General features: G+C 43.4%; 1 protein-coding gene across 5 annotated transcripts in view; it reads right to left on the bottom strand.

Moving 5' to 3' along the window:
• Positions 1-22,465: 22,465 nt before the first annotated feature.
• PLXNB2 (plexin B2) overlaps positions 22,466-27,372 on the bottom strand; it is a 263,745-nt gene continuing 258,838 nt past the window's right edge. For 4 of the 5 annotated variants that reach the window (XM_074903216.1, XM_074903214.1, XM_074903215.1 and 1 more), the window contains 2 exons: positions 27,282-27,356; positions 22,466-24,405 (listed from right to left, as the gene is read on the bottom strand). In XM_074903216.1, the coding sequence (XP_074759317.1) occupies positions 24,301-24,405; positions 27,282-27,356 (180 nt within the window). In that variant the 3' untranslated portion in view covers positions 22,466-24,300. The remainder of the gene's footprint in view (positions 24,406-27,281; positions 27,357-27,372) is intronic. The other variant, XM_074903218.1, reaches the window with a different exon arrangement.

Raw genomic sequence — 27,372 nt, 5'->3', positions numbered from 1 at the left:
CTGTGGCCAAAAAGGCAACTAAAAGAAAAACTTTAAAGAACCTGATGCTTGTATACATCTGTGACTGATAAGGCTATGCATGCATCTGCCATTCTTCAGCAGAGAGTTACACCAGAAACAGGGGCTGCATTTGTTATCTCTTGCTTTTATGTGACTTTCTCTAATTTGTATTCAGGCAAGTGGTATCAGACTCCAGCAGAAAAAAAGCAAAATGTCTCCCCTTTTTCCTCCCCATTCTCCTTCCCTTTCCCCTGTCTCCTGACAACGGGTCTTATCTTTAGCACCATCTCAAGTGTTTCCAAATGGAGAAAGAATTGATCCTTTATGTAATTTTTCTGAAGATCAAAGAAAGGGTAAAAGGGATAATTCTCAAATGAAAGCCTCTGATGATAATTTTAAGTGCTCAACTGGGTGGTCGTTTTTGGCTGGGGTTTTTTTGGTTTTTTGTTTTTTATGCTTAGTTTAAAAGTTTTAATGGTGCTGTTCTGTCATAGGAAAAAATTCTCATGATATCTTTCTATTTCAGACTTCAAACATCATCTGTTTGTTTGTATCTATACAGAGACTATTCAGTACATTTGTACTCTGGACCAGTTAATACTCAGGAAATGAACATGGCTTCTTTTTATTGAAAGGCCTCTGGCTTGTTACCTGGGAGGCTGAAATATTTTTTCATAAATCACAAAATCATAGAATTGTTTGGGTCGGAAGGGACCTTCATCTAGTCCGGCCCCTCTCCCATGGGCAGAGACATGTCTCACCAGATCAGATTGCTCAAAACCCCATCCAACCTGACTTTGAACATTTCCAGTGATGGACCATCCACAGCTTCTCTGGGCAGCCTCTTCCAGTGTCTCACCAAACTTATTGTAAAAAATGAGTTTTGTTCGGAAGCTTAGTAAGTCCTCTTCTCCTTCACAACAGACCTGTGTCATGTAGGACTTTTTGGCCTTCAAAATACTGCAGTTAGCCCTTCCTAACTACTGTACAGTGCAGCTCTTTTAGGGCCAGATCATATTTTCCCTCTCATGTGCACTAAGCTGGAGAATTTGGGAGGAGAAAAAGACCTGCACAAAACAAAGTAAAAAAGCATAGAAAGGTGAGAAAGTTCCTTTCTGAGCAGGATATTTCTGATGGGCTTCTGCTTCTGTGAAAGGTGAGAGTCAAGGAGAATGTGCCAGTCTAAAGACTTCACACTTTTCCAATCAGTCAGCAAGGCTTAAAGTGATCTACCCGGAAGGCCTGTCCTCCACTCTAGTCTGGTTGCATGCCTCTCTAAAGGAGGACAACAGACACCGTGACTGTAAGAACCACCCATTGGGATTAACAGGGATCATCTTACAGCTTCTTCATAGGTATCATTATAGTTCACTGCTATTCTTACATGAATACACAGCAAAAATCAAATTCTCAATCCAGCCTTCTTGTACTGTCAGGTGATTTTCTTTCTTTTTGACTATTCTCTAATGTAGAACATTCAAACCACAGTTGCCTGCCAGCCTCTAAGGTACAACAGTCTGGAGGTAAACAATGAAAGTGCTTCTGGGCATATCCACTTTGTACAGTAGAACACAGGGCTTTGGCTAGATGGTATTTCAGTCTATTGGCACAACAAGTCCATCACTGAAAGCAGCATTACTAGCTCAGAGTAGAAATGAGAGAGAGTTAAGTAGCACTGAGAAGTAGGACAGGGTGGGTTGGGCATGTTGCCATGCTGGACATAGGTTCAAAGTAGTGCCATCTAATGATTCACCTCTGGCTGTACTCAAATGAGTAGCCTGTCTTCAGACCCCAGACCACACAGGTGCTCATCCTAGGGGTCCTGTGTAACAATTCAGAGTAATCGATAATTGAATGACTATTTTACCAGGCCCCAGAGAAAGGAGAAGATGTCACAACTATTTGTGTCTTAAGCATAACTTAAGACAGTATCAGTTTGTTGGAGAAGAACCAGCACCTGCTATGTGTCTTCATTTCAAGCTTCTGCTAAAGAAATACATAAGCAAAATGTCTCTTAGTGGAACCTATCACTGACTATGTCTAAAACCTCCTGAGCTTCAAAAACCCTGAAGGAACATGAATTCCACAGCTGCAGTGTTTCCATGTATATCTCCCAAGTGGGCTGGTCTTCACAGGGTTCCCTGAGGGTGTCATTCTGGATCTCTTTAACCTGTTTCTCCTGGCTAGTCATGAGGTCGAAGCTTGCCCATTGCTCGAGAGTAACTTTGTGGGTTAGGAGTTTCTCATGAATGCTGTGCTTTTGCCTTGTGCTGGCTAGGGAAGAAGACTTTTTAGAACTTTGTTTTCATTGACTTTGGCATACAGATCACACATCTACTGAAGCATTTCACTTTACATATTTTTTATTATTTCATCACAGTCTCCATTTTATTTCTTATTTGTTATATTCCTTTTTTCTCTAATCCACTTGCAGATGTGCATGGATGACTGCCATTCAAGGTGGGTTTTTTGCTCTTTAAAGGACATCAGAAATCCACTAGGACCAAATAATCCTGCATCTGCTCTGTGCAGGGCATGAAAATAGGGAGTATATAGAATCTAACTCCAAAGTTCATGTTCTTAGTAAAGCTTGTCCTTTAGGTTTAAATGGTTTCCGAGAAGAACATGAAGGTCAGAGTCAACTTTGAAGACTTAAGTAACCAGCCTTTCGAGTTAACCTCCCTAACCATATGTGAAACCACTATTGTGATTTCAAAGTCTCATTAAGTTTTAAATATAGAGTGTGCCAGAAGTGATTTTTCAGTTAATAAAAATGTTCATCCATTTAAAAAACCAGACTGTAGTCTCATTACAGCTGTATTGCATGAAACATTATTTGTAGAGAAGAGTTCTTAATCATCCACTTCAGTAAAATTTATAGGGAAAACAGCTTTAGTGAGTGAGTTAATTTCAAAGAATAACATGTTTGGTCTTAGATTATTCTTTCACAGCTGAAAAGAAAATCAAAGTGTTTTGAAAATTATTCTGAAAACACAGAAAATTATAAACAACATAGAGTGAATGACTTGTAACTGCCCCTTTGTGAAAGAGAGGAAAACAGAGAAATCACAAATCAGATCCTGCCTCTAGTAAGAGAAACTGATGTATAAGACAACCCTCCTCCCCAAAATAGGAATCAGACAGCAAAGACTGTTCAGAAAGACTTTCAAACCTTCCAGATGGAAGATTTTACCCTTTTGCTCAAAGATCCTTTTACCCAAGAGACAGTGTTGACATTGCTAATGAGAGATGGCAAATATCTTTTTAACTCTCTCTGTGGTCTTCTGTGCTGTTGTAAACAATATACCTAATAATAGCAGAAATAAACTCTTTGATACTGTTACTGGCTGTGGGAGGGGGATTTCAGATGATTGATGTACCATGTTAGTAACAGATATTTTTGCATTAATTTGTATAGATTTGTAGACTTAACAGGAAATCTTTTGATTTTCTAAATAGTGCAGGCAAGGGAATACCATCCAAACAAAATGACATGTGTTCCTCTGGCCACAGGCTCATCCTGGGAGTTCATGAAATGGGTGTTTGCCCATGCCTGTTGCCTTTTGTCCTCCTGCCATGCCTCACTATGAAGAGCATATCTCTGTTCTTGATGTCCTTCCCTTAGGTAGTGAGGGCTGTTGCTGCCTGAAGCCAGGCTGGACAAGCCCACCTCCCGCAGCCTCCCCTCCCAGGGCAAGTGCTCAGCACCCAGCTGTCACTGTGGCCCTATGATGAACCTGTTGCAGTTGATAGATATATTTATTGTACTAATTGGCATAGACAGATCAGTCACAGTACTCTAGATGAGGTCCAACAGCTTCTAAATAGAGGGATAATCCCTTCTTGAAGTCCTTTTCAACCTGAATTATCCCATGATCCTATGAAATGGGTGGTGGCTATTAGGTCCAGATGCATAAGGTAATAAGGGTGCAGGAGGTAAATAGACTTTGTGTGAGAGTAGGTGGGCTGTTTAGAGTAGTTGAGTGGGGGGGACAAAAAGATGAGGGGTGTTATAGGAGAGAAGCTGTTGAGGCAACAAGGGAGAAGTCACAATAAATAATGCTAGAAAAATGTTAGAAAAACTGACCACTAAAAGTTCAGTAAGAGGGTCCAGGTTTTTACCAGAAATCATGGTAATCCTCTGTAAATGGAGCTCATGAAGTGATTAATCTCAGAAGAAAATTCCTGAAACAGAATCTGGTGATTTTAGGGTATAAAACAGTGCAGAAAATGGTGCTCACTTGATGTCTCTTTCCTATTATTATTTCTTTCAGATGCAAACACTGAGACGGAGAAATGGATACAAGAGTGCCTGTAGGCTTCTTGGTTTCTGGGCATGATTTAGTGTGGCAGTCCATGACAAAAGTCCTCCCTCTTCTCCTGGCTGAGAAGAGAACATGAGGAAGAAAAAGGGAGGGCAACAAGTGAAACCATCCTGCTCCTCTGAACTGGAGACCAGGCTTGTCACCACCTTGTCAGACTGCGTCCTAAGCCTCAGGGTATTTCGTGTTTTCTTAAAGTTCCGGTTGCTAGAACTGAGAAGTGAGCTCTTAGGGTTTTAGAGAACCCCTAGAAAAAATTGAGGACATTGCAAGGTTTAGGGCCTAGACAGTAAATACTACCAAGCATGTTTCACATTTTTCTCTTTCCTTTTTTTCCACTAATGCCAGAAGTAGTTGGTCAAACTGGCCACCATAACAACATCTCTACTGACTGGGACACAGATGATTGCATACACTGCTTGGGCAAACCTGTGGAGAACATGGGAAATGTTGTCTCTAGGTTTTAAGCTTCCTTTTAACCTGCTGACAGTGAGGAGCTGTGGACACACATTTGTGCTTGGGGCAGATAATGAAGATGGGTGCTGGGCTGTTGGGGAGCAGTGGCAGTCCAGCCCCCAGGTGCCTGTCTCCCGTCAGATCTTCAGGGGCTCTATGCCAGAGAAAGAGGAGGAGGAGGAGACTGTTGTTTTTACCACACCCATGGCATAGGAGTGGACGAAATGCCTGCTGGATTTGAAGCTGTTTCCTACCACAGGCAGTCTTTCTCTCATATCACTGGCTATATGCACCAGCATGGTGGTCTACAAAGGTGGTACAAAGGAGTGAGTGTGCTGTGCACTGAGAAACAAGGATGGGGCACCTGAGATGCTCCACAGAGCCACTGGGTTAGTGGGTGTGTGACTGGACAAAATTATCCTCCTGTAGTAAATCATCCCTCAGTGGAGAATATGAGAAATGCAATGTGCCCCAGCACTGAAGGGTCGTTAGCACAGCAAGCTCCTCGTACTGATTCCAATGACAAACATATATATAAAAATCTGCTTAAAAAATTCATGTTTCCTTTTTCCTCCTGCCCTGGTAGCTCTGTGCGTTATCTGAAAAATGACTCACCTCTCTTCGAGACCACTTTACATTCAAATAGCTAAACTACTGCTTTTAACCAGTGTTTTTTTTAAAGATTCCCCCTGGCTTTGCCATCTCTTTTGGGCAAATGCCTTTTCTGCCTTTCCTTGCAGATACATTTCTGTGTCTCATGAAAGAGCAAAAGCAAAACATATTGAGATAATTGATAAACCCCTCTCCTGGGTCTAGAGCTCATCTGAACTAGTTGTCATCTTATCATCCTCCCCAGGTAGACTGAAGTATGGTCTTCACTCAGGTCAAAACCACCACCACAAAGAACGTGGTGACCCAGACGGAGCTGCCACGTAAACATGCAGAGGTCCAGGTCCAGTGCCTGAGCCTGTCAGTCCTGCCGGAGGGCAGCAGTGACAGCACCTGTGTGCGCTGTGATCAGCTGGGTGACCTGCTCAGCCTGGTGGTGGAACTCAAAGAAGAGGTTGAAAGGTTAAGAAGTATTAGGGAGTGCAAAAGGGAGATTACTGGTGGAGTAGCACCTTAGCACCCCTGAAGCAACAGGAGCAAATGGAGGCTCCAAACAAGGCAGGTGATCCCTCACCTTCTTGCTACCAGGCAGAAGGAGGGAACCTAAGAGATGGGGGAGACTGGAAACAGGTCCCTGGTCAGGGAAGCAAGATAATCCTCTCCTGACATCCCTCACCTTCCGTGATGTCCCTTCACAACACATACAGGGCCCTGGAACTTTTGAATGAAGAAGAGAAGGATGAAGAAAATGAGTCAAGCAAGGAGGAAGATCAAGGTCTACCAAGGCCGGGTCACTCTAGACCATTTATTAAAACCAGTTCTAAAAAGAACCCCAGAAGGGTCATTGTAGTGGGTGACTCCATTCTGAGGGGGATCGAAGGCCCAATATGCAGACCAGACCTGCTTCATAGGGAAGTCTGCTGCCTCCCTGGCGCCTGGGTGAAGGACCTCATGGCAAAACTCTCCACCCTAGTGAGACCCAAGGACTAATACCATCTCTTGGTTTTTCAGATAGGTAGCAATGATATTACCAGAAGTCCTCAATCAATGAAGAGAGATTTCAGAGCCTTGGGGTCGGGGGCATAAATTATGTTATCCTCCATCCCTTCAGTTGTGGAGATGGATGAAGAAGATTACAGGAGAACTCAACAGATGAACTTGTAGCTGCAAGACTGATGTTACCAGCAGGGCTTTGGATTTTTCAATCATGGGTTGGTATACAGGACGCCAAACCTTTTGGCATCAGATGGGATGCACCAGTCCCAGGGGGGGAAAATGATCTTGGGGCAGGAGTTAGCTGGACTCATTGAGAGAGCTTTAAACTAGATTTGAAGGGGGAAGGGGACAAAACTGGAATTCCCAGTTATAAGCCCCAGGGAAGATTACCACAGTTTGTGGGCTGTTGTGCCAGTGACAACCCTCACCCTGCTACCCCAGTGGAGGCAAGGGATGGAGACATGAAGCACAACAAAGATGCAAGGGATATTGATGGATCAGTAACCATGGTAACACCTGTGAAAGGTCAGGCTGGACTTAGGACCTCTAAATGTGAAAAGGTGCTGGGGACATCAGCCCATCTGAAGTGCATGTATACCAATGCACACAGCATGGGTAACAAACAGGAGGAGCTTGAAGCCATGAGGCAACAGGAAAATTATGATGTAGTGGCTATCACAGTGTCCGGGTTTCGACCAGGATGGAGTTGACTTACATTATTTCATACCGTGTGATGTCATGCCCAGGGATACAGGTGAGCGTGCTTTCTCAGACATGAGTATGTTTTTTTTGGGTTCCGGTAAGGTCACGTGTTGCTGAGGGGGGTGGTCATCATGCTTGGTAAGCCACTGCTGCGTTTTACACATTTCTTTTTGGACTCACTATTGTTACTGTTGTTCTCTTGTTATATTTAGTAAATTCTTTTTTTTTTTTTAATTTCAACCTACAAATTCTCTTCTTTTTGTCCCTCCCCTATTTCACTGTGGAGGGGGGAGGTAAACAGCCAGCCATGTGGCATCTGGCTGCCGGCTGAGTTCAAACCTCAACACACAGGAACATGGTGGGATGTCTCCCATGACTGGAGTGTGCCAGTTGATGGCTACAAGCTCTTTAGAAGGGACAGACAAGGAAGCAGAGGTGGTGGGGTGGTGCTGTATGTTAGGGACTGTTATGATTGCTTCCAGCACAAGTACAGTGAAGATGGGGTGGAGTGTCTTTGTGTTAGAATCAGGGGGAAGGCCAAGAGGGCAGATGTTGTAGTAGGAGTCTACTATAGGCCACCCAACCAGGACAGAGAGGTGAATGAAATATTCTATAGGCACTTAGGAGAAATCTCACGATCGCTTGCCCTTATTCTTGTGGGAGACTTTAACTTCCCAGACATCTGCTGGAAATACAACACAGCAGAGTGAGACCAGTCCCGGAGATTCCTGGGATGTGTGGGAGATAACTTCCTGACACAGCTGGTGAGTGAACTGACCAGAGAAGGTGCCCTGCTGGATCTCCTCTTTGTGAACAGAGAAGGACTGTTGGATGATGTGGTGGTTGGAGGCTGACTAGGGCACAGCAATCATGAAATAATAGAGTTCTCTATTCTTAGAGGGGCCAGGAGAGGGCTAAGCAGAACTGCCATCCTGGACTTCCAAAGTGCTGACTTTGTCTTGTTTAGGCAATTGCTTGACAGAATCCCTTGGGGGTTGGTCCTGAAGGGTAGAGGGGTCCAGCAAGGCTGGGCAGTCTTTGAGAAGAAAATCTTAATGGCTCAGAAGCAGGCTGTCCCCAGGTGCTGTAAGAGAAGCTGACGACAGAGAAGACCACCCTGGCTGCAACTCAGGGAGAACAGGAGAGTTTACAGCCTTAAAAAGAAGGGGCTAGTGACTCACAGTGATTACAAAGATGCTGTGAGGCTATGCAGGGCAGAAATGAGGAGGTTTAAAGCCCAGATAAAAATTAATTTGGCTTCAACAATCAAGAGTAACAAATGTTTCTATAAGTATGTCAACAGCAAAAGAAAGACCAGGGAGAGCCTCCATCCCCTACTAGACACAGGAGGAAACATGGCAACAAGTGATGAGAAAAAGGTGCTTAATGCCTTCTTTGCCTCAGTCTTTAATAACAAGACCAGTTGCACTGAGGGAATCCAGCCTCCTCAGCCAGAAGACAGAGACTGGGAGAACGACCACCCTGCAATCCAGGAGGAGATAGTCAGTGACCTGCTGCATCACATAGACACACACAAGTCTATGGGACCAGATGGGATACACCCGAGGGTGCTGAAGGAACTGGCTGGGGTGCTCGCCAAGCTGCTTTCCATCATTTACCAGCAGTCCTGGCTGACCGGGGAGGTCCCAACAGGTTGGAAATTGGCCAATGAGATGCCTGTATATAAGAAGGTTCTGAAGGATGATCCAGAAAATTACAGACCTGTCAGCTTGACATCAGTGCCCGGGAAGCTGATGGAGCAGCTCATCCTGAGTACCATCACACAACACATGTGGGACAACCAGATGCTCAGGCCCAGTCAGCATGGGTTTATGAAAGGCAGGTCCTGCCTGACAGACCTGATCTCCTTCAACGACAGGGTGACCTGCTTATTGGATGAGAGAAAGGCTGTGGATGTTGTTTACCTTGTACTTTAGTAAGGCCTTTGACACCATTTCCCACAGCATTCTCCTGGCAAAACTGGCTGCTTGTGGCTTGGATGGGCACACGCTTTGCTGGGTAAAAAACTGTCTGGATGGCCGGGCCCAAAGAGTTGTGGTGAACGGAGTTAAATCCAGTTGGTGGCCGGTCACGAGTGGTGTCCCCCAGGGCTCGGTTTTGGGGCCACTCCTGTTTAACATCTTTATTGATGATCTAGACGAGGGGATCGAGTGCACCCTCAGTCAGTTTGCAGCTGACACCCGGTTGGGTGGGAGTGTTGATCTGCTCGAGGGTAGGGAGGCTCTGCAGAGAGACCTGGACAGGCTGGAGCCATGGGCTGAGGCCAACTGGGGGAGTTTCCATAAGGCCAAATGCCGGGGGCTGCCCTTGGGCCACAACAACCCCCAGCAGCGCTACAGGCTTGGGGAGAAGTGGCTGGAGAGCTGCCAGTCAGAGAGGGACCTGGGGGTGTTGATTGACAGCCGGCTGCACAGGAGCCAGCAGTGTGCCCAGGTGGCCAAGAAGGCCAATGGCATCCTGGCTTGTGTCAGCAACAGCGTGGCCAGCAGGGACAGGGAAGGGATCTTGCCCCTGTACTTGGCACTGGTGAGGCCGCCCCTCGATTCCTGTGTTCAGTTTTGGGCCCCTCACTACAAAAAGGACATTGAATGATTCGAGCGTGTCCAGAGAAGGGCAACGAAGCTGGTGCAGGGTCTGGAGGACAGGTCGTACGAGGAGCGGCTGAGGGAACTGGGGGTGTTTAGTCTGGAGAAGAGGAGGCTGAGGGGAGACCTCATCGCCCTCTACAGCTACCTGAAAGGAGGGTGCAGAGAGCTGGGGATGAGTCTCTTTAACCAAGTAATAAGTGATAGGTGTCGCGGATGAAAGTATTGACACGGTAAAGATTTAGAAAAATAATCTAGATTTATTAATAACTAACAACTATTTGTCAATACAAAATAACTCAGACAGAAAAGCAACTTATTCAGATTCTAAAATGACAAGATTCACTCTAACTTACTTAACGGTACCTTAATTTATACACATATGTACATGCGCATACACAAACCAGACATATATGTACAGAAACAAAGGGGTTTGGGTTCGGTAAAATGAACAGAAAAGGGACAAACACACAGGAACAAGGGTAAGGGTACGTACCCACACACACGCACACCCACCAATAAACAGGTGAAATAGAAGCTAGCTCAAAGAAAATTTCCCTCTCGAGTTTAGAGCAAATACTCACAATGCCTTGGCATTCCTCAACGGGCGATAATTGAGACTCGAGCGGGTGGACTTCGCCCTGGCCTTCCGTCTGGAGCAGACGACACCTTAAGGGTTTTGGTACCTGAGAGGCGTCCCAGCTCAGGGGAGATGCTGGTCACAGGCCGCTGCGATCCAGGAGAGCTCAAAGGGCCTCTCTGGTGGTCGCAGTTTATAGGGTCCAAGATGATTGACTTTTGTCAAATGCTATCTGGTGCCTTCCGGCAGTTGCACAAGAATTTGAATAATATGCAACCCTGTTATTGTTCCATCTGACCACATCCCAGGCACAGGTGTGTCAGGCCATCAGGAGATGATGGGCCATTATAACCTTTTCCGAGCAATCAGAGGGGGGCAGGAGCCAGGCTCCTCAAGGTTATCAGTCCTTATCTCCATAGATTGGTGTATGGCTCGGGGGAATGTGGATGGAATCACACCTGGCACCAAGCAGCCCAACAAGGATGGCAGGGAGGGGTAGGAATTGCACCACCACAATAGGACAAGAGGGAATGGCCTCAAGTTATGCCAGGGAAGGTTTAGACTGGATATTAGGAAGCATTTCTTTACAGAAGGGGTTGTTAGGTGTTGGAATGGGCTCCCCAGGGCAGTGGTGGAGTCCCCATCCCTGGAGGTGTTTAAGAGTTGGGTCGACATAGCGCTGAGGGATATGGTGTAGTTGGGAACTGTCAGTGTTAGGTTAATGGTTGGACTGGATGATCTTCAAGGTCTTTTCCAGCATAGACGATTCTGTGATTCTGTAATTCATGTCAAAAGAGCAGGGTCAAACTTTAGTTCAATACAAAAGTCAGGCCAGGAAGCAAAAGCCTGGGTGTGCAGAGTGACCTGTCCTGGGTGAGACTGAACATGGCGCAGCTGCCTTTTTACACCCAGTGTGCAGCAAAACTGACCAGCTGATGTCACAAGAGGGGCTGGGTATTTTAGCTGTTTTGGGTTATATTGTTGTTACCTGTAAATAGATGTTTAGTAAATTTTTATATTCTAAACAACAACAGCTGGAAACCGAAAGGCTGTCATGCAAGTATGACTGAGAGCTAGTGTAAAAAAGCTATGAACACACAAAGAAAAAAATTATACTTTCTTACTCCCCTGAACAGCTAGGACTGGACAGGGTTTATGTTGATCACAAATATTCACAGATTTTACCATCTTTCCTGTAACAACACTAAGTCTATATTTGCTTCTGGAAAATATTCTAGATGCATGGCATGGAGGTTAAATAAGAAACATGTTTTTTCATGATATAGCTGTTCTCTTTCTCATTTATGCCTTGAATAAATGCTGATAAATGTTCATATTTGTAATAAATTTCAGAAGCAAAGAGGGCATCATCTTAGTTTTGCAGTGACCATATCTGATCAGAGACTGTTAATATTGATCATCACAATCTAATTCAAAGCAGAAAGCAAACCTCAGGGATGTTAAAGTCTTGGGCAAAATTGTTGTAATTTACTGTTATGGGGAAAACTTTATGGTTAGCTGCCTGGATTAAAAATCCCTGAGAGTTTTCTACAGGAAAGTTTTATTAAAGGCATGCCATGTTAAATATAGTTATACAACGCTCCCTGCTCTCATATATAGTTACATATATATTTACATATCTGCAAAATCAAATTTCCTTGCCCAGGTTAAATGACATTTTAGATTATTTAAAGGCCAAAAAATCCTTAAAATGCCATATAATTCTTTGTATTAGTTGTATCACTTTTTTTCTAACATGTTATATTTCATTCAGCTCAACCAAATGCTTTCTCCTCAAAAAAAATATCCCCAAAGCTAAAGTCAGCTTCACTGGGACAAGTTACTCCTGTCACTGTGTCTGTGTGGAAACATTTTATCTGATCATAACCAGTTTTGCACCATGGAAATATTTAGTCCAGCTTGAGAAAGGTCAGTCTGGTGGTGCTGTGAGCCAGGGTAAGGCTGCCCTCGCTGCCTGGGCATCTCCATCCCTGTGCACTCAGGTGGCTTGTGGGACAGGGACTGTGTGGCAGAGGGAGCACATGTTTTCCTGCCACCATGTCCTGGTGTGCTCAGGCCTCACTGTGGTGTGCGGTAATGCGTTTTGTCAGGGCAGTTCAAGCTGGAGCTCACAGCCTTCCTCTGACACCAGCCCTGTACTCCTGAACCCTCTAAGACTGACAGGGCAGCCCTTTGTTCTCCTCCTGAGATGGCACAGTGTTTCTGCAGGTTTTGCTCACGGCCGGGGCATGGGCAGGACCCATGCTTATAAGGATTCGTTTATGCACTTAGTGAGGTAGGTAGAGCAAGCCAAACTGTGGGAATTAGAGGTCTGACCCCAGTGTTTCAGGTAGGGATGCCCAGTCTGGTTAAACACTAGTTTAGTGAAGAGGATGCACACAAGTCTGTCAACTGGATGGGTTACACCCAAGGGTGCTGAAAGAGTTGGCAGATGTGCTCACCAAGCCGCTGTCCATGATTTACCTGAAATCATGGCTGACTGAGGAGGTCCCATTGGACTGGAGGGTGGCAAATGTGACACCCATCTACAAGAAAGGCAGAAAGGAGGATCCAGGAAACTATAGACCAGCCAGTCTGATCTCGGTGCCAGGGAAAGTCATGGAGCAGGTCATCTTGAGTGACATTAAAAGTCATATAATGGACAGCCAGGGGATCAGGCCCAGTCAGCATGGGTTTATGAAAGGCAGGTCCTGCCTGACAAACCTGATCTCCTTCTATGACAAAATGTCCCGATTATTGGATGAGGGAAAAGCTGTGGATATTGTCTACCTGGATTTTCAAAAAGCATTTGACACAGTTCCCCAGAGAATTCTCATGGAGAAACTGGCTGCCCATGGCCTGGATGAGAGTACGGTCTGCTGGGTCAAGCACTGGCTGGATGGATGGTCCCAGAGAGTGGTGGTGAATGGAGATAAATCCAGCTGTTGGCCAGTCACAAGTGCTGTTCCTCAGGGCTCAGTGTTGGGATCATTTCTGTTCAACATCTTTATTGATGATCTTGATAAGGACATAGAGTTTATCATCAGTAAATTCACAGATGACACCAAGTTAAGTGGGAGTGTTGATCTGCATGGAGGTAGGGAGGCTCTGCAGAGACACTTGGAGAGATTGGATTGTTGGGCCAACGTTAACGGGATGAGCTTCAGCAAGGCCAAGTGCCAGGTCCTGCACTTGGGCCACAACAACCCCATGCATGGCTACAGGCCTGGGGAGGTGTGGCTGGAGCTGTCTGGAGGAGAAGGATCTGGGGGTTCTCACCAACAAGCAGCTGAACAGGAGCCAGCAGTGTGCCCAGGTGGCCAAGAAAGCCAACGGCATCCTGGCTTGGATTAGAAATAGTGTGACCAGCAGAAGTAGGGAGGTGACAGTCCCCCTGTGCTCTGCACTGGTGAGGCCACACCTGGAGTATTGTGTCCAGTTTTGGGCACCTCAATACGAGAGAGATCTCGAGGTGCTGGAGCGAGTGCAGAGGAGGGCAACGAAGCTGGTGAAGGGCCTGGAGGACAAATCCTGTGAGGAGTGATTGAAGGAGCTGGGACTGTTCGGTTTGAGGAAGAGAAGGCTGAGGGGAGACCTCATCACTCTCTACAGCTACCTGAAAGGACATTGTAGAGAGGTTGGTGCTGGTCTCTTCTCACAGGTGATTAGTGACAGAACAAGTGGAAACAGCTTTAAACTCCAACAGGGGAGGTTTATACTGGACGTTAGGAAAAAAAATTACGCAGAAAGAGTGGTCAGACAGTGGAACAGGCTGCCCAGGGAGGTGGTGGAGTCACCATATCTCAACAGGTTTAAGGGTCATTTAGATGAGATTTTGGGGGATATGGTGTAGGGGAGAACTTTGCAGAGTAGGGGTGATGGTTGGACTCGATGATCCCAAGGGTCTTTTCCAACCTGAAGGATTCTATGATTCTATGAGAATACGGCAGTGGGTCTGCAGATGCAGCCAGAGACAAGCTGCCCTTGTCCTCAGGCAGCACCGAGCTCTGCGCCACAGGTGACCATGCCCAGCTGGCTGTCCCCCTGGGAGTACACGCATCACCTACAGGTGTACATCCACATCTACGAGGGCATTTTAAGCAATTGTAGGTGCTGCCAGAGTTCCACTCTCAAACTTATTACAGGGCTGGTAGAGTTATATTCTGCACATGTTTATAGGATAGGTAAGACTATATGCTGAGAAACACTAAAAACCAGGCCTCATGTATCCCTTCATAGATGCTGAATGTCTATAGTTTGCAGACAGCAACTTGGGCAAACTTCCTTTCAAAAAAATAGCTGTATTAATCACAGGCAGGAGTTCTTTGAAATTAGTGATTTTGAACATAGATCACCCTTTGCCAGGTGGATTTTTCTTGTCCCAACTTTGCATCTGAATTTTTTTCTCTGCAAAGCCATGGAAAATTGTCAGCTTGGAGATTACAATTTGGCTGGATCAATTTTCATTTTTCTGTACATGGTGTGCTGTCAGCAGGTTAGAGTTGGGGGACAAGGATCTGGAATCTTAAGTTTTATTCCCAGCTGTGCTGTTAACTTAGTCTCTAACCTTAGGCGAGTGGTTTTTTTGTTTTTTTGTTTTTTAATTGCATCAACAGAAACAGGATGCCACCTCACAGGGCTTAATTGATGTTTGTAAAGCATTTGGAGATTTTTGGATGAAGACAGAAATGATTCCACACAGTAAAAATAAAGTCTAATGGTCAGGCCCAGAGCATGCCAGCCCTCCATTTGCAGAGCAGGCACTAGGAAAACGGTATTAACCTACATATGATCTGTTTGGTTCCCTTCTCTCCTTACCTTAGCCACCTGCATAAACCTCCAGTTTCTTCTCTCATGCTGATCATGTTAAAGCACTGATTTTATTGGTTTTAGAGTAAATCACCTGGAGATTGCAGGAGAGATCCAGAGTCCATTTAAATCACTAAGGACATCCCTTATGCTTTGGTGGATCTGGCATGAGCAGGGGCAACATTTGCAGCACAGTAATAGATCAATGCTCCAACTCTGTTAATACATAAGACCATGTTGAAAAAATAAGGGAATGCAGACAGACCTGATCTGATCCATTCATCAGCATCTTTACTGCTTAGCAATTTGGGCCCATTTATTTTCTCATTACAGGCATGGGTGACATGCCTGACAGACACAAGCCAAATTATTCTCAAATATCATGATGTCCCCATTTGCGCATCAGAATTTGGCTTCTTCCCTGTTTTGAACAGTAAATGGAGGTGAAAAATATTGTGTTGCTAGTTATGTGAAATGTTTTAAGTGAACTTTACAAAAAAAGTAGCCTGGTTTACCACCAAATCAAATTGGGTTTTGGCCCAATGAATAGTGTCTAAAATGGCATTGTGTCACATTCTTGGAACTTTGATCCAAGCAAAACACCCACTAGTTCTAATGAGAACAGAATTCAACCCCATTTGCAAGACTAAAATATGCAGACTTATAAGGCTAAAATTTCCTTAGTAAAGGATTTTCCTCTAGTAAAAAATAATCCTCATTAAAACAAACAAAAAAGAAACAGAAAGAATCAGGGAGAAGTGCTACTGAGAATTTAAAGTATCTGGGTTTGTTATCAATAACTGCATATGTAATTTTTTTGTGCATATAGATAGTCGGTAACAGAGCCCAGCTACACACTGCTAGAATAACAGATCTATCTACATCAACCTCTGTGGAGAAACTTGTAAACAGAGAAAGAGTCACTGTAAATTTTGGGAAAAATAACTATGAAATTCAGCTTTTGTGGAGCATAATATGATTGTGAATGTGACTTACCTCTGTGGTGCAGTCATTCATCAATGAAGCTAAAAAGGTCTCATAGCTCTAAGCAAAAAGAAAAAAGGGGGCAGGAAACTTGTATTTCCTTAAAATTTTAACATATGCCTGTTCAACATTTCTGCAGGAGCACCTCTATTGTCAGAGCTATAAAAGTGCAGATACTTCAACGAATGATCCATTTATGCATCACAGACTTTCTAATACAGCTACTGACATACAGAACAGTGTTTCTCAGAGCTGATGGTAACTGCAAAGAGTAGGTGTGAACTGGGTTATGTTTCTAAGATGCTTTTAAGATTACGTTCTCTTTACATGTCCAGAGTTCATTTTGAGGTTTCTTTATTTCTCTTAGCATTGTTCTGACTTTCTATACTCTGAACTAGAACTTCAGCAAGCTATGATTAACTTAGTTGCTTGTAACAATTATCCCTGTGATTCCTGTCTCTAGACCCATACCCAGGGTGCCTGGACATGGCAGTGACTGTTGGTCCCAGCTCTGCTGCCGCAGCACTGGACATAGATGGCTGAACTACACTTGATCAAGGTCTGCTTATTGTGCCACACGCATGGCCAGCCTTACAGATGCAGTTTTGCTGTTTCAGTGCTGATGCAGACCTGATTGAGCAATGCTGCTTGCACCTTACCCTGGTGAAGTTCATGTCAGGCTCAGAGCCTTGGCAATGGAAAAAGGATGGAGATGTTGGAGTTCTCACTTTGCCATCTAATGAGTGTACCACCTGAATGTTGGCCTGCCTTTTGGCTTCCTGCATGTCAGTGGGGCAGAAAATGGTGCATTCACAGTGGTCCCAACCGGGGAGAGCAGTCCTGGGAGTTCCTTTTGCAGCAGCCATCACTCCAAGCATCTCCTTCTGGTCTTGAGGGCTACATGCCTGTAGAAGCAGTCATCTCCTTCCTCAAAGCTTGGCAAGGCTCAGCAATCTGATCCTCTCCCTGGCCCTATGGCTCGGGCCTTGCAGTGAACTCATCTGTCCCTGTGTTTGTCACTTGCTGGAGAAAGGCTTAAACTAGCATCTTCTCCCAGCAGACAGTTAACAGGAAGTTTTTGGCTGTGGACACACCAGTTGGTCATCAGTAATGCTGCAGATCTTTTGATGAGACTCTGAAATCACCTGTTGGAGAGCAGTTTGAGTTAAACAGGAGCTAACAAAAGACCAGCCTGGAATCTGTTAGGCTCAACCAGTTCCTCAGATAACCACAGCAGCCATTATCACAAACAACCTGCAAACCTTAGCTGGTCCAGGAAGCGGGGCAATGGCCACGGCTGGCAGACCAGCGCAAGGGGACTGACTGTGCAGGGCAGAGCCTCACAGCTCATCTGGCAATCCCGCAACTCACCCAAGCAGCACCTGGGTGCAGGCCTGCAAAGAGAGATTGCTTAAATGTTCAACATGAATAATTCAACATTCCTTTGATTTGTGAGTTTTAACTACTGCAGAATGTCTGTCCTGCCACATTACTTCAACCTTGAAATGAAGTACAAATAGATGTGATTCAGACTCTAAATATTTAAAGCCAGAATCTAATCTTAGTTACATTGTGTATGCTGTCATCTCAAAAACTCGATAAAGAGAGACAATGATGGACAGGACAGATTGAAATTAAATTCAAGCTCTGTATTAAAAAACTTGCCCTGCTAATTCACATGAATGATTAACCACAAAGAAACTGTGAGTTACAGCAATGTTGAAGTGGTCTTTGTCATCACTGTCTTGGTTAACTCCAGAAAAGAATAATCTAAAACCACCTTGCAGGGAGGTGGTCCAAGATGCCACTAAACTACTAATATTCTCCAGTTAAATGGCAAACAAAACATTTCTAATCTTCCTTTCACTGGAAAGAAAGATAAAATCACAGCCTTAACCTAAATCAAAACCTATAATAGCACTTAGGCAGTTACCGGCTCTTACTATAGCTAGCCAGGTCAAAGCAATCAGCATATGATTCTTCACACACAGCAAGAAAAAATATAACTCGACACAGCTCTCTATTGAATATTATTGCAAGAAAGTGCACCAGGGTATGACCCTATTAAATACCAAACCTGTAGTTCTAAAATAGCACAAAACCCAAATGGATGATCTCATCTCAAGCAGTCATGTGCCAGAATACAAATAGAGGATTGCAAATGTTTCAAGTGCACAAGGAAAACAAAAGAAGACCATGTTAAAATAAAGGCTGAAATATATATTGATGGCTGAGCAGAATGAAGGATGCTAGACCTGCTGCTGCTGAAACTGCTAGTGGTTCTTTCCATTCCCTTAGCTGGACTTTAAGGCCTCATTATGGGACTTCTGGATATCATAACCATGTAGCAGCCTCACAGACAAACTTCACTAAAAGCAGCAGTGAGGCTAAACACCCACATCAAGTAAACTAGATGTGGGTATTTAGCCTCATCTAAAGGCTAAATAGTGTTAACATCTGTTTGCTTTCTAGTTTGGGGCTAGTGTAGTGAACCCACCAGTCTAGGGTTGAGGGTGCTGCAGACCTTAGGTAGAGTTTAGATCAACTCAGAAGGGCTGTTCATACATCAGATAAGAATAGTATTGTACTTAACCAGCGTTTGTTTATTAACAACGCAAACACAACATAGTTTAGACAGATGGAAATGTTTTATATTTCAGTAAGGCTGTCTGCTGTAGCATAAAACATCCACTTCTATCATTTTCCAGTGAGCTGAGCCTGGGAGGGCCTGAGTGCCCACAGGGTGCTTCAGGGATGAAAAGTGCAAGACTAATCCAGAGAGGGCTTGTTTCCTTCCTTGTGCTTTCAGAGGAATGTGTTGTGGTCCAGCACGTGCCACCAAAACACAAGGTGAAAACCCACACAAAGAAGGATCACATGAAGTAGGACAAGGAAACCAGCCAGACCCACAATAATAAAATTCCAAATAACATCCTGGAGGCAGTTTTACAATTGTGAGCATTGCCATGGACCCAGATACAGCTGCAGGAAACATGGATTTTGGTTTGTTTTATATCCCATGGATTGGCGTCCAGGCTCTGCAACTAGCAAGCATGATCTCTTACTGAATAGGAGCATAGCCACAGGAGAGGAAAGATTAAGGGTATCAAAGGAATACATTTTTCATTTCACTCCTTTCTTATTACAGTAGATTAAAAGAAAAAACAAAGAGTTTGGTTCAACATTCAATTTTGAGGAGAATTAAATAAGCCCAAAACATTGTTCAGAATTAGAGCACTGAATAAAGGATTTCAAAAACACAGTGTGTGGTTCATGGCGGGATTTTTATTTCCTTTTAAGATGAGCCATATACAGCTGTATGAGAGCTATTGTCCTCTGTCCCACTGAAGAATTAGTTTCTGTCTGAAGTGTTCAATCTGTTAAGACACATAGGTGCTTTAAAAGCTTAAAAAGAAGGAAAGTGCTCAAACTCTCTTCTGGTTCAAATGGCAATTATCTGAAAAGCTGCAAAGAAACAGGAATACATGGGTAAATGAAATAGCTTTGATTGCCTGGCTATGAAGGATGGTAGGATTTGTCCTCTTTGGGAATGCTATGCCAGAGCAAGCAGTATGCACTGGTAAGACAAATGTCAACCCAGAATGACTGGTAACAACGGCAGTGATCTTACATATCATGGATGGTTATTACAACCTGCACAGGAGAAGCTGCTTGCTTCTCTAATGGATGAAGAAATGCTCCTTGACACTGAGCCATGAGGGGACACGATTTGAAGAAAACAAAAATCCTTAAAAACTTCTTGATAACTGTGGGTCTGGAAAGTCTTTCTCTTTCTTCTGCAGGGATTGTCAAACACCAAGACTTCCACAGTCATTTTTAGGCCTCATCAAGAAAAAGGCTAACAAAAGAGAAAGGCTGAAAGACTAACTAGTTTATAATTCCACCTTTCAAATTCATCATTCATCAACTGAAAGAAGGTTTCTAAAAAGAAAAAAAGTCAGAAACACAGACTAGGTAAGCACAGAGCCTGAAAAAACAGAATTGCAAATAATTTTAGATTGCTTGCTGCTGTCATTCATTCTCCAGGGAATCCCATGCTCCAGGCAGATCTGGCAAATAAGATCTCTAAGAAGAGAGGAGCTTGTGCAACAGAGAACCTGGAAGGCTTCAGGCACAGAGCTTGACTGCGTTGAGCTGGGAATTAGGGATGAAAGCAAGTCACGAGGACCATGGTGCTGAGATTTCCAGTGCAACAACTCTAGGGATTCAAGAGTGCCAAATTTCAACCTCTCAGTGTAAAGCAGAATAGCACAGGCCTCGAGCCAGCAGTTGGTAGAAAAATGGGAACCAGACATCCTCCTTTAAACTTCTGAAGTTGACTGTCTCATTGCTCTGACAGATTATCTCTAGACAGGGAGAAAAAAACCTCAAACAAATTCTGCCATAAGCTTTTTCTAAGAGAAGACAACAGACTTGGAAAAAGTCCTAAGAGAAGGCAAGCTTTGCTGAAGGTCAAATTCTTTAGAGAGGAAGTCCTGAGAGAACTGTTTGGCCATGTGCTTAGTGCAAAGAGGAAACCTGACTAAAACCTTAACTTAGCAGGTAAATCAAAGTGTTGCAGCCATAGGAAAGCATGTGAAAGAGGGGTTTTCTCATTACATCCAGAATTTTTTTTCCAGGACATGTAGGTACATACTACCAGGTCATAGTACAGTTGAAAATGGTTGTGTTACTAACAAGGCTTGAGAACCTGGAACAGTAAAGGACTGGCCACAAAATCTCATCAGTGCTGGTAAGTCCAGGACAGTTGAATTTCAAGCTCAGAGCCATTTCAAGTCTTTATGCAGCTGGCTAAAAATCCTCCTGTTATGACAGCTTGGGAATTTGTGAATTTATGAATTCCAGTTTGAGTTTCTGAATTCCCTGTATGTTTTTGTTTATAGTTATGGCTCTGCTGGTCTTCAGAAGGTTGCCAGAAAGGCCATCTTTAGAGCGCATGTGTAAACACAGCCCAGACTGAACATGCTGAGAAACACACGTCCAATACAGCAGCGTGCAGAAGGGGGAGGCTCAAGTATGGATGTAACAGACTGATCAGAGAAACCAACTTGAGGAAGCACTATGCCTCACATATGCAAGTTAGACAAGGTCTCCTCCACCCATGACCACTTGCATATAAATCTGTAGCATATAGAGTGGTAAGATCTAGTAAGGTGTCAGAGAGAAATGTGGCACTAAGGAATAGAGAATAAATTCCTGGCCAGAGACAAATAAACAAATTACTGTTCAGTTGAGCGAGTTACTCTGCATTATTCAGGCAGGGTCAGGGTCCTTGTCCCATCATTTGAGATCTCTACTTGCTTATTTGCTGGTGAGGGGACAAGCAAACCTTTTGGAGAGGCTGAAATAGCAGCGGGATTCAGACCTGCTGGTCGTGGTCGACAGCCTGCACCCACCTCTGAACTATGGCTGGGAGATGTCCAAGTAAGGGAGTTTTGTTCACAGCTGCTACTATGGAGAGTGGCTCCTATTATGCAGAGAAGGTTCTTGTGCTCAAAGAAGTGCCCCTTGGAGGGGTTGCAGAGGGGATGAAAAGGAGGGAGACCCCCAGTGAGCTTTTTTCTTTTATCTTGCAGATGAACCAGATGGCAGGAGCAGCAGAAACCAAAGGAGGAGCATGAAGCCTTTAAGGATCATTTTGCTAAAATGTAGGGAAAGCTGAAGCCAAAAACTAGGCCTGGGCAAAACAGAGCACCAGAGTGGAAAAACAAGCACTGGAGGAGCTTAGCCAAAAGCGTAAAGAATAAAATAAAACAGCTCAGTTCTTCAATTTAAATTCCAACTCTGTGCTTTCAGGAGAGGAGACTTAGACAAACTGAAGAACTGGTATTAAGTCTCCTTTATAGCTGCAGCTGCTCACAGTTATCTGCCCCCATGTCCCCTGGCAGATGGCACTGCAGTGCAGATTTCCCAGGATGCAAAAAAAGGGCACCAGAGAGTGACCAATGGATCCATTGCAAACTCGTACATACTGGCAGACACACATGCTTGTCTAACAGGTAAGAAAGATCCTGCCACAGCCCGCAGCAGCTTATGATCGCCTGCAGCTGCTCTGCATCAAGTCACTGGGGGTGGGGGACACGTAATGTCCCCCCTGAAAGCCCTGCTTACTCGAGCAGGGCTTTCTGATCTCTCTGGAGAGATGCTGCTGAGCCTGTATTTTAATTGGCTTTCAGGTCCCAAGATAGATTTTCATCAGGCAAGAAGACCTTGCTACAGGATGTTGCACTACATCCTCTCAAGAGTACTCTCATTTTTCAGAGCAAATACCCATAAAAAGGGCATGATGTCAGGCATACCATCTGCAGGATGGGCTGCGCTCCTCCATTACCAACCACAGACTGAGGGACGCTGCTGCTCTATTACCCCTGGAGGAAGCATTACAAACCCCTTTCAACACCCACCCACCGATTTCAGTAAAGAACCTGTGACACTTGGTGGAAAAAACAACATTGTATTTGATTTACAATTAACAGGATTTACAAATAATGACAAAGAAACAGATTAGCTGTGAAATTAGGATGCCTTCGTTGATGAAGGAGTAGCTGGCAAAGCACCTTTATGTAGAAGTCGTGTACCTCAGTCCTAAACAGTGTAAAGTAACTTACAGCCCAGGCAGGTTCAGGAGTGATTATACACAAATGCAAGAAATCGAGTACAAAACAAACCAAAAAACCCCTCCTGGCCTACTGGGCAGGAAACCAGTTCTGGTGAGGCTTTTGATTTTTGGAAACTGAAGGAAAAGTCCACTGACAAATACTAGGAAATTTCAAAAATGGGGAGGTGTGGGGGGGAAATCACAAATAGTAAAAGTCACTGTGTGACAACCTACTGGGCAGGGAGAGCGGGCAGACACTGCGTTAGCTTGCTGAGAATCAGCACAGTCCGGGCGCTTGGCAGGACAATGAACGAAGGAGTACAGATGGCAGCGCTTCATTAAAATGCTACTTTACTGCCAAAAACTTGCGAGACAAAGAGGAATAAAGTTCTCTGATGTGCAATATAGCAATTTAAGAAGACGTACCTAACTTTTTATTTGTACGGAGCTTACCTATATTGTAAACACACACTTTCTGACAAGTTATTTCAATTTTCTTTGCTATGGGTTATGGTGCGTATTCAATCAAATGCAGCATTCCAAGGCTCAAAACTGACTGAGTGGTTTTCAATACACGGGTATATGATTTTTCCAATATCATACTAGTATTTTACATCACAAATACAGTAAAACCAAGTGATGGTATTTCTAGGACAGTTCCAAGATTCAAATAAAAAATCATCAGAACCATTCTAAAATAAGATATACATAATCAAATCATGTTAAACAGCACACTCTCGGCAAGCAGCTAATTACAAGCATTCTGCTGGTCATGTTTTTCACACAAAAGTCATTCAATAGCACATAAATATTCTTTTTCTGATCTGCTTCTTTTTACAAAACCGTTCATCAGATTCACAGAATTAGTACAAGTAAGGCACATTAGCATATATCATAAAACTCACAATAATAACAAAGAGTTGTAAAGTTTTAAGGACTAATTCCTTCTTTGAAGTGATTTCTGAACCAAACGAGACTTTTATCAGTAGAACCCTCCTACAATGACATTATTCTTATTTCCATCGCAGCCAACTGTGGTGGGTGCGATACTGTGCATCACCATGGACATAAATAATTGAATTAAGAACCATGTGGTGGTAGTAAATCCCATTTTCAGATCTTGCAGAGAAATCAAACACGTTGTTCACGATGTTCATTATGAGCATAGACTAAGTTTTAGAGCTTTATGGAAGTAAATTTCCAGTTATCAAAATAAAAGGGGATATTGCAAGTGTCTCTGAGTGTTATTATTTTCCTGGTAAAAATATTGCTTAACGTAGAAAGTATTGAATTTACTTGCATAATGAATCCTAAATGCTGATGTCTCAGATTCTACTAAATGAAATGAACGATAGGTTTTCCTCCTTCCACCCCCCACCCTGCCCCCAACCAAAGGACTCTCTTTCCCACAGAAAATTCATTTACACACAACACAGCTTTTAATTAGAAGCATAATTTACAGTAAAAATTCTTTACATTACACCTCTGCTATCAAAAAAACATGAAATATTTCATTTAAAGTTGTAATTATACATTAAAAAATAGAACACTATTTCCTTAACAGGAAGAATGAATTTGAACATCTTCAGATCAGATTTCTTTATTGCGGCTTTTGAGTCAAAGGTCAGTCACTTTATTCTCTAACGCAGCTGCTATTTGCTGTAAACGGAATGCAAGCTGCATTTTTTGTGCAGCTGGATCCTCTTCAAGTGCATTTATAATCTGGAAGAAATAAACACAGAATGTTTAGAATCATTTAGCTTGAAATGTATGACATAGTTCCCAGACCAAGTGTTTGATACTACTTTGGTTGTAAAGTTTTTTACATTCACTCTCTACCAAAGATAAAGTCCATCTAGTAGGGCCCATGTTCTATTTTTACACAAAGGCAATAAAAAAGATCATCTCTGTTTATCTAAGTTGCTGTAATGTTTCCCATTATGCTGGGATCCAAGCAAATTAATAGGTAGTACTTTATCTTGTGAAATATTACATTCCAAGATGGAGCAGGCAGGGGGAAAAACATCTTTATAGCCGTTTAAGAAAATGCTTTTACTTACAGTGCGCCTTACAAGGCTTACGGGTTATTTGCCAGCAGTAATTAAGTCCCATCCCCATAAGCTTTGGTTCTGAGAAGCTCCTGGGTGGTCCACACACTGCCATAAGGTAGGGCAATGCAAGGTCTCATAGGCAGTATGATGAAGAAAACAGTCTGGCCACAGTAACAGGGAGCTGCTGACAGCTCCCCTTTGGCTCTCGCCAAGAAATGCCAAGACTCTGGCCCAGCACCATGTAGCTCAGGAAGCAAAGAGCAAGACAGAGGAGCTCAGCATCCCGCATGCAGCCTCTGCTGTACAGAGTATATATAGGAAGGTATGACTCTAAGACACAAGGGATTTGAAAACAAGAGCTAGAAAAGGTCAACTGTTATGAGAAGGCTTTTCTTCAAATGCAGTTGTTTAGGGCTTCTCAAGATCAAATTTCAAAGGTTTCGAAAGGTTTTCATTTCCACCATCCTTTAGGGAAACTTTTCCACCATCTATTAGATTTCTCCATTAGAAGAATGTGTAACACAGCAAAACTGTTTCTTTTCTAGAACTGTCTTGATTAATAAAATCCAGCAGAAACCTTTAGCTGTTTAAATACTATATAAACTTGGAAGTACAAGAACTGGAGAAATAGTGTTTGCCTGTCACTGCCTGTGGTTCTTACTACTTCCTGCACATCACTGACAATGGGTATTAATGCAGTCAGTATCAATCTAGCCAATAATTTCACTTCGAAGGGCTGGTATAGAATTTGAGTTTCAAACCGGAGCAACTTTGTTTAGAAATATTTATTTTAATGGATTTGTTTTTAAAGTGTGAGAACATTTTTATAAAACAGAGTTAATAAACACTTATTACAGTATTTAAATTTGACCTAATTTAATTTGATATTGTTCCCTTAATTTATACAATTACATCTAGCTGTAACTCCTCAAATCTAGACTAAATAATTCATGATTATCTCTGCTGGTGAATATATCCTTCATATAAATGTGGACAATTAAGAGTGTACCCACTTAGTCACTGTCAAGCCCTGCAGAGATGCAGAAGGTACAGCTCATGCTGGGAACCACTGCGTCAGTAATAAAGACAAGGGCAGCTGCAAAATGTTCCAATTTATGCAAATGAAAACATTTTCATGGAAAATAAATAAGCTTGATTAATTTTACTGAATGGTTCTTGACAGATTATCTCCATAACTCTGAATTAGCAGCCCTTTCATCAGATGCACCTTGTTGTTACACAGTGATGTTCATGAAAGGAAGAGCTGCAGCTACTGGGCTTTGCCTCTCTGCCACTGATGAAGTCCCACAGACTGGTGACTCTACCTGTGCCTGCCACCAAACGTGAAACCATAAGTGGAAGCAGGGACATGGGGGTGTGAAAGAATCAGGGCTTTACGGTTCATCTGTAATCCAGGGACCCTGAGTGTTTCTGTAAGGTCAGGCCATGGATACGTTTGGGAAGGCACTGAAAGCCAGCTTGGCTCGTGCTGGGGACGGAGGGTGAGGAAACCAACGCCATGGGGCTGGCCTGTATTCCTCTGGCTGCTTCCCCTACTGACTCTAGTTGCAAGGCTTCTCTGGGTGATTTGATTTCCCCTGCTTACAGCTGTTTAAAAGCTGCAGCAGGCTGGCTGTTCCTGTATAAAGCAGCTGCAGTGAAGCTGAGGATGAGACTCAGTACCTTTAGTGCTAAATATAAGTGAAAACATGAACTGTGCTGAGGTGCAAGACAAACCAGAGAGAGCTCACATGTGCTGTACTTCTTTTTTGATTCAGCATCTGTTCTTACTTGCTTTGATTTAATTCTGAGAGTTTTCTGGAGGCATTCATTTCCATGGAAACCTTTGAATAAAAGTTTCCTTCTTTCTTTTTGTTTTCAGATTAAGTTTGGAGACCCATAGCCACAGCCCAGCTACGCTGGGATATTCTTTGTCCCCCTTTCTACAGGGCATAAAAAACCTAAGAAAGCATTTTGGACTGAATGTGAGCCTCCTTTTGAAACAGGCTATATTCAAGTTACTCTGGCTCACCTTGGGCAGGCAGTTCATTTGGCATGGCAAAACAGGGATGGTAGCATGCATGGAAATTTTAAGTGCATCTTTACTTATAAGAAAGGCACGGCCCCATTCCTACAAGCAACACAAGTTTAATATATTGTTCCTAATAAAAAAACCCACGGGCTTGAAACCTGATACAGGTCTTGATGACTACTTTTTACTTGGTGACATTCTCACGTCCTAATTCTTAGGAATTATGATGGTAGAACTGAAGACAAATGATTTTAAAATCTATTTCTCTTTCAGATCTTGTTAAACTATCACTACCAAAACCAGATAGCCTGTAATGAAATTCTTCATTTATAAGAACACACCCTTGACCACTGTAATTGTCAAGCAAGGTGTATAACTGCAAAGTTAAAGCTTTCTGTTCAGCATTGCTTTTACCTGGTTATCCAGGGAATTCCAGAGTTGATCCTTTAGGATGGTTAGCCTTCATAACTTTTTACCATTGATATTAAAAAATGAAAATGAAAGCCACAACTTACCTCATCGTAGTATTTGTTAGTATACTGGTAGAGTTGGTGTAGAGCCACAAGCGTATTTAAGGAATCAGTATGTGCCTGTTAAACAACACAA

Source organism: Athene noctua, chromosome 3, assembly GCF_965140245.1.
Source record: "Athene noctua chromosome 3, bAthNoc1.hap1.1, whole genome shotgun sequence".
Classification (NCBI taxonomy): Eukaryota; Metazoa; Chordata; class Aves; order Strigiformes; family Strigidae; genus Athene; species Athene noctua.
Note: the sequence above shows the minus strand (reverse complement) of the source record. Positions and strands in the feature narration are given on the sequence as shown.